At 44.1% G+C, this 7,759-nt stretch overlaps 1 protein-coding gene across 1 annotated transcript in view; it reads right to left on the reverse strand.

The window, feature by feature from the left end:
• Window positions 1-7,759, reverse strand: part of LOC105561642 (neurotrimin-like) — a 218,583-nt gene that overhangs the window by 35,425 nt on the left and 175,399 nt on the right. The window contains exons 5-6 of the mRNA XM_012011805.1: window positions 3,432-3,560; window positions 3,216-3,353 (exon numbers count right to left, since the gene is read on the reverse strand). Of these exons, the coding sequence (XP_011867195.1) occupies window positions 3,216-3,353; window positions 3,432-3,560 (267 nt within the window). The remainder of the gene's footprint in view (window positions 1-3,215; window positions 3,354-3,431; window positions 3,561-7,759) is intronic.

The raw sequence follows: 7,759 nt of genomic DNA on the forward strand, positions 1-7,759 counted from the left end.
AAACGTGAGCCACACCGAATTAAACGTATGAAAATGCATTAAAGCTTAATGCGTCTCTCCCGCGGGACGCGGTTCAGCGAACGTCGGCGCGCGCATCGCCGCGCTCGACGCAGCGTTTATCGTGCATTGTCGCTCGCCGGTAAAAAGTGACATCGCCATAAGTCACCGGCGATCGTTGTTAACGTGGTTTATTCAGGGCCAGATTCCGTCGCAGATAAGCGGAAACTATTCAGCCGCGACGGCGGGGGCGCGCGGCCGTGCCATTTCACCCCGAAAAACCAGCCTGCGAAATAAAAATCTCGGAGCCGGGCAAACAAAGATTAATCTCCGTCGGCGTCGCGAATGGAAATCGTACCGGTTTCCGGGCCATCGATCACCGCTAGCAAAACGCGCTCGCCCGCTCGCTCGCTCAGCGATTCGGTGTCGCGCCGCAGGTGCGCCGGCAGAAGCGATCCGAAATTAACCTAATTAGCCGCGCGATTAGCAGCTGCAGACACGGGCGACGGCGACGACGACGACGGCGCGCGAACGCCGTCGACGACGCCCCCCCCGTTCTTACCCGCGCGCCCGCAGCCGCGTCCGCGCTGCGGAACCCCGCGCGGCGGGGCCGGTCGCGCATTAATGGATCCGAAGGGGGTGCATTACCCCATACGCCCCGGCGCGGCGCGCAGCGTCGTGTCTAATTATCCGAAATAATTATGCGCACATGTGCCATGCGGGCCGCGCCGCTTTTCGGTAACGCACCGGACCAGACGCGTCGCGGGCGCGCGCGTCCGCCACGATTTGCCGCATCTCGCCCGGCTAGTTTGTGCGTTTGCGGCCGCCGCAAATATCACTTCCTGCGCCGGACAAGATCGTTGATGATTGCGGCGCGTGATGTTTCGTACAAATTACATTACATTGTCACACCGCGCCGAGGGAAACGCGTATGACCGCCCCGTTGAAATTATCCGAGTATTTCGGCCTCGGTTCGGCCTCGTATCACTTTTGAATTGGGAGCGATGGGCTCGAACTAAGGTCTTTGTGCCGAAGCAAATATATTGATATGGAAAAATTAATTAAGTATGATAGCCCGTTTAGTTGTGTCAACAAATCGAGGAAAGGCCAATAATATTAACGAGCAATAACGGATGACAATTAAAAATTCATTATTATTGTAAACGAGTTTGAAAAGGCGAAACAATTGAATAAATATAAATGTAGAGCACAAACCGAAATTGTAACGCAGCCAATAGATACATAAAAAAACGCACATCTGAGTCAGAAATTAAAGGGCGAGAGCGTACGTAAAAATCGGAGCGTTAGGAATTACAGTAAATTAAGAATTAAAAATTATCGCAGTTAACAATCGAAATCTTTCGCAAAATAAACGAGTTAAGACAGCGGGTGAGATCAAAGCCAGTGGTTCCGGAGGAAAAAAGGAGAGGCACGGTCAGTAGTTTTTAGCTCCATGTTTCAGAATGGAGATAAATAGATGATGGAACATTTATTATACGCTAAACTCCGTGAACAGTAGGGAGAAAAGTGAAAGAAGGTGGAATAAAAATAAAAGGGTAAAAATGTATAGAAAGTAATGTAAAGGCATGTTGGTTTGGGGATATATCAATCTATGTAGTGAAACTTACGGTGCTGGTTTACAAGTATATTGATTTTAAACGGACCACGGCTGAAATCTATCAAGCACGAAGGTAAAAGACCGAGTCACGGGGACAGTATAAAGTTATGTAGCGATGACAATATTTTTCTTAAACGGCGATAAAATATATTGAATTTTTTACCCCCGACGGGCCTGAAAAGTGTCGCTATTTCCCTCTTAGCAGCAAAGAGGTCAATGCGAGCGTAGATCCTCTTCGGTCTAAGAGGTTTCGAGGAGGGTGAAATATTTTAACACATTCTCTTCGGGGATCAGAATCAGGTTGAACACAATTTTGTTACTCGTCTGAGCCTCAAATTGGAGTGTCAAACCAACTCCGAGGTACAAATGAAGACAGAATAGAATAATTGAGGTCCATCCCGAAACCAAATACTCGACTCGGCTACCCGGCGACTCTCCCGAGCGATACCGAGGCCCGGGTATTGCTCGTCGCGAGATTGATTATAGTAACGTGCGTTTTTTTTGTTTTCATTTCCTAAAGCATTTCGAGCCGCATACGTGCTTTGGGAAACAGAGTCCAGTTTGCCGCTGGCAAATAGGTTTGTCAGAATACGCGATCCGTTCGTGCCGGCCTTTAATTTCTGGCGTACCGACATAAATGGATTCGATGAGCAAACCAGAACCTGCGACCGTGCGTTGTTGGCCAGTAAAGCATGGTTAAGTATGTCGGCGAAGCGGAGTTCGATTACCATTCATTAAATTATGGCAGGGACGCGCATGGCGGCGCGCGCAGAAGTGGCGTTCTATAGTCCGGTTGCTATTGTTGCCGGTGCTGCAATTATTGCTGACGTTGGAAGAATTAGCGCTGTCATTGAACGAATTAATGCCGTCATTGCTGCCGGGCGCTCTCTAATTATTGCTATCATTGCGATAATTCCAATCGATCCCGGCCTCTACTCTGTTCCGAATGGCGCTCGAATTTTTCCAGGTTTCTCCAACGCATTCCACTCGCGGACTGTTATTTGCGCCGCGGAGTCTCTTTGCTACACGAATTTAGTTATCCGCAAATAATTTAATTTATGCGAATATTTACACACACGCGTATGCACCGATATGAATTAATTTGAACAAAAAGTACCAACTTTTATTGAAACTAATCTTATACAGGGTGTTATGTGATACCCGCCTCACCACTTATTTACGAATAGAACGGACTAGCCTGGGTCGAAGAGTCCTTTATCATTTTGCAATTATCGCAATGGTTAACGAGTCATTAATTATTCAAAATCGCAACCTTGTTGCCTGGCCTTCCGCCCAATTCAAGCGCGCGGCGAGATGCGGCCGTCCCGCGATCGGTGTTGCTAGACGCGCGGGGAGATGTTTATTATACGTAGCCCTAGCCGTGTGTCATAAACAACTCCCCGCGCGCCAAGCAACGCCGATCGCGGAACGGGCGCAGGTGCAGGGCTGGGCTAAGACAGCGATTTTAATATTTAATAACTCGTTAACTATTGCGAAAATTGCAAAATGGTAGTGGACTTTTCGACTCAATCCAATCCGCTCTATCCGTAAACAAGAGGTGAGGCGGGTATTACATAACACCCTGTATTTACCAACGTACCGTTTGTTATGATGTCGTTGTTCTCTCGCGTCCAGTAATTGATGGACTTGGGGAACGCCTCGGAGTTGCATTCTAACGTCATTTGTTGGCCTTCTTGCGCGCCCACTAATTGGTTCTGGATCCAAATCATTGGAGTAACTGCCAACAGGAGACAAACGTGAATGAAAATCGATCGTTTGCAAATAAATTGGATAAGCTGTCGAGGCGGCTACTTACAATGTACAACGAGCATAATTCTCTTGCTGACCGTCGGCGGGACGCCGTTGGACGCGATACAAAGATACGCTCCCATCTGCAACCTGTTCACTTTCGTGATATTGAAGACAGGTCCGTCAATACTGGCCACTACAACAGATGGTTTCAGCCATTTCAAATCGCGAAATAAACGCGGCCATTAACGTCATTTTAATTAGGGATGGGATCAAGTTTAATGTATATACTTAAAAATACGAGCCGAATTTAACAACGGAGTTTCGATTCTTGGGATTCGAGTAATCCTCGTAAGAAATAATATTTGATACATTGTGTGGTTGCAAAGTAAATCGAAACTAGATTAGTTGGCTTCGAATTCTCGAATAAGTACCTTCAAGATTCGAAGTAATCGAACGTTTTGCAAGCAGTGCTGTGCAAGCAGTATATTAGGCTGCAGTATACCATATTGTAAACAGTATATTAGGCTGCTCTAAGAATCAAGTTGTTAATGTCGTGTTTTTATATTATTCATATAAAATATTAAGATAAAAACAATACAAAATTAAACTACCATCTCTTCCTTTTTTTTCTTCTTGAATCATTTTCCTTCTACAAACGTTTTGAGTCGAAGAAACTAAAATTTTTTACGAAATGCTCATAAAAGATTCCAACTATTTGGTCCAGGTTCGAGGGCTTGAAAGTACTTTTTTTTAATTTTTCAAAGTAAGTAATGTAATAATACACGGAGAGAATTTTTTTTGAAAATTTATCCTGAAAATAATGCAATCGTCGGACAACACGGCATTCAAAGAATTTTATGAGTTTTTGAAATTTTATCATACATTTCACTAGCAATTATACTTGTGAGTACAATAAAATTTCAAAAAACTCGTAAAATTTTTTGAACGCCGTGTTATCTCACGATTGCACAATTTTCAGGATAAATTAAAAAAACATTCTCTCCGCGTAGGAAGTTCGAAACTACTACAGATTTGAACCTACTTATACGATACTTAATCCCATCATTACAATTAATATATTAGGCTGAAATTAGACATCACATCGTCAACTGTCAAATGTCAAGGATAACGTAATATTACAAAATTGTTAAACAAGTGACTCCAAATATGAAAATCACAGTAAGTCGAGGCAATAAAAGTCAATCTAAAAAATTTTGAAATGAGTTCGCTAAAGCAATATATTTTATATTTAGATTGAATAATTCGACACAACTGGCTACAGGAAATTTTCCTGTATTATTCAACCTAAATGTTAATTAATTACTGGCGATCCAACACTCGAAACAATATATTTAAAATCGCACATTTAAAACTATAAGATAATGAAAAACTGTGAACGTTTCGAATCATTTTTAGTTTACCTTCAGCGCGAGCAATTATAAAAAAGTCCAGTATGAAGAAATAAAAGTTATTACAAATTAAAACTAATTGAAGTAATAAATGAATATAAAAGAATTAACGTTGTTAATTTTGAACAGAGATCAGACGGTCTAATGATGAACATTTACAATGGTGAAAGTTATGAGATTAAAGTTAAAAAAGTATAATATTATAGTAACTGAGATGAGTGCTGATATTTTAATATCTTAGAAATAGTTGAACAGTCGGAAAAATCGGAGTAAAAGCGTTGCGTTGCGGTAAAATAAGATAAAAGATCTGAGGGTACGGGTGTAATCCTGTAAGGTCCGGTGTTTTATTTTCTGGTTAACTGTTAACCAGAGGTTAGTCAACTCTCCATCTTTTTTTATATTATTAACTACGGCTCAGTTTTCCATTTTCTAGCTAATTGTGAGCCAGAGGTTTGTCAATTCTCCGTCTCTTTTTAGATAATAACATAGAAAAAGATGAAGAGTCGACCTACTTCTGGTTAGCAATTAAACAGAAGATGAAAAACTAGGCCGGTCGAAAATAGATGTTCTGTTTCGAATTTAAATGGAAAATGACAAAATTATTAGATGAATCTCCTCTCTTTTACGTCACTTTTATCTTGTTCCGTTCGCAAACAGTATTTGGAGCAGCGAGTCCGAATCGGACGGGGCGCGGAGCGCAAATTCAGTGCATCGGCAAGAAGTTTTCATCAGTCCCGGGCAAAAAATTCCGCAATCGGGACTCGAATTAATACACGTCGGGCACGTTGCTTCGTAGCACTGCGTAACCGATACTAATCACCGCGCCGCAGTTTTTTGCCGCGCGGTCTAATCTCCGTTAACATTACACGCCTCGTACACGCCGTTTCGCAAAACCCGCCTTGCACCCTAGGCGAAACACTTGTCGAGGGCTTTCTTGCCGGTGTACATCTTACTCGAATTCTCAGTTGCGAATATTATGAATGTGCTCGGTGGTGCCGAGCAACTCTCGGCTCTAGGAGCATTGCTCTCTTTACTATCTTGATGAAATGGTTGTATAGTACACAGAAGAAAATCCCATATTATGAGATAGGCTCCTAATACGAAATATAGCGGAGTTTCTGCTAAATTAATAGGCGTCATCTATTGGCTACACCATGAATTTATTGCCCTCGGAGTGAAATCTTGTTTAGCGGAAAAGTCATTGTTAGATCGTGTAATCGTTGCGAAAAGAGATTTGCGTGATTGAATTTGGACGTTGAGAACCTACTATCTTATATTAGAATCCTGTCTCATAATAGAGGCCTATCCTCTATTATATTTGCAGTACTGACACAATTACAATTGCATGTAATCTTCAAACGATCGACTGTTATCCAAGGGCTTTCTTGCTCGGTGGTGCTGAGCAACTCTTGGCTCCAGGAGCATTGCTCACTTTAGACTATTATGACGACACGTTACACATATTTGCAGTACAGACATAATTAAAATTGCGTGCAATCTTTGCTCTCTAAAAATCAATCAGTGGATCATCGCTGAAAGCAGTGAGTAGTCACTGATTTACAGTTGCAAATGTACCGCTGTGATTTTCCGTGGATTACTTGGAATTGTAAATCAGTGACTCACCGCTGTCACTGATAATTCACTGACTTTTAGAGAGTGAACGATCGGCTGTTATCCGCTACGCAGCTACAAAATCCACCGCCCGATTTAACAATGCTGCGCTATAATCTTGAAATAAATTCAATTTAATGCAAAATTTCGCTTTTTGTTTTTTGTTTTACCAAAACGCGCACGAACACTGCATAGCGCATACCAATGAATTTGGCGTTTCTTTCGGGAGGGGGGGAGGAGGAGGAAGAGCGCCGGAGAACGCGCAGCTGCGCTTTGTTAATTAAACATACCGTACTTTTTATTCAGGATAGTCAGAATGTGTCTGCTTTCGGTGAAAAACCGTGACATTCTGGAAACTAGAAGGATTCGTAAGCCGCGAAGTTAACGGATGTAGATTAGAGCTGCGCGCGCGCGCGCGCGCGTAGGTAACAAAACGTCCGCCGTAAAATTTAGAACTTAAGGAATCTCACTGCTGGGAGACGTCGCGCCTCCGCCGCGACTCCGTCCGCTTGCATTTCTTAAGTTTTAAGAGGTAAGCCGAATACCCCGTGCTTCTCCGCTCGCAGGCACTGAACATCCGTGGCTTAGTGCTCGCCTGTTATCCTTAACTTTCGTGTTCCTGGCATTCCCCGCGTCTGCCTCGCGAAATACACCCGGACAAACTGTCGCACTAAATTTGCAAAAAGTTGCATATCTATTCCAAACGATCGTCCCGCGTACACGCGCGGCTTTTCACGGCGCGCTCGCCGATATGTCTACGACGCTGAAAATAAAAGGAGCGTACAATTTCCGCGGCGCGGCGCGCGCGCGCGCGCGCGCGCGCGCTTATTTCGCGACGGGGGATCAAAGGGCCCTCGAAGAGATATTTTTAGAGGAAATGAATTTTCGAGTTCGTTGAGGAACGACTCTGTCGGCCCCGCCGCTTAAATCTCTGCGCAAGGCGATTTATGTTATTGAAACGCCCGCTGACTCGGCCTGAAATCACCTGCATGCGAGATAAGCTGTAAAGCGGCGGTCGGGCCACACGAGCCGCTGCGCAGGCTCTTTAGTTAATTAGTTGCAGGCGCCGATTTATGCGCCGTCGTCACGGCAAAAAAAACGTTAAATGAGAGAGAGAAAAAAAAGAGCAGCCGATAATGCCAATTACGTTTAATAGATTTTGCGTTTCACCCCCTCCTCCCCCCCCCCCTCCATGTGCGGCAGATTTTGGAATTGAGCTAACGCGGCTTTTTCGACTAATGAAGTAATTAAATCGACCGCGGTTTACTGTCCGCCGAATATTTCGTGATCTCCAGCACCCGCGCGCTGCTTTCGGCCCCCGGGATTACGCCGGAAGACATAAATTGTCACCTTCGGCCGCGCGAAATCGATT

The sequence above is a fragment of the Vollenhovia emeryi genome, unplaced genomic scaffold (genome assembly GCF_000949405.1).
Source record: "Vollenhovia emeryi isolate VEMERY1.0 unplaced genomic scaffold, V.emery_V1.0 DF939204.1, whole genome shotgun sequence".
NCBI lineage: Eukaryota > Metazoa > Arthropoda > Insecta > Hymenoptera > Formicidae > Vollenhovia > Vollenhovia emeryi.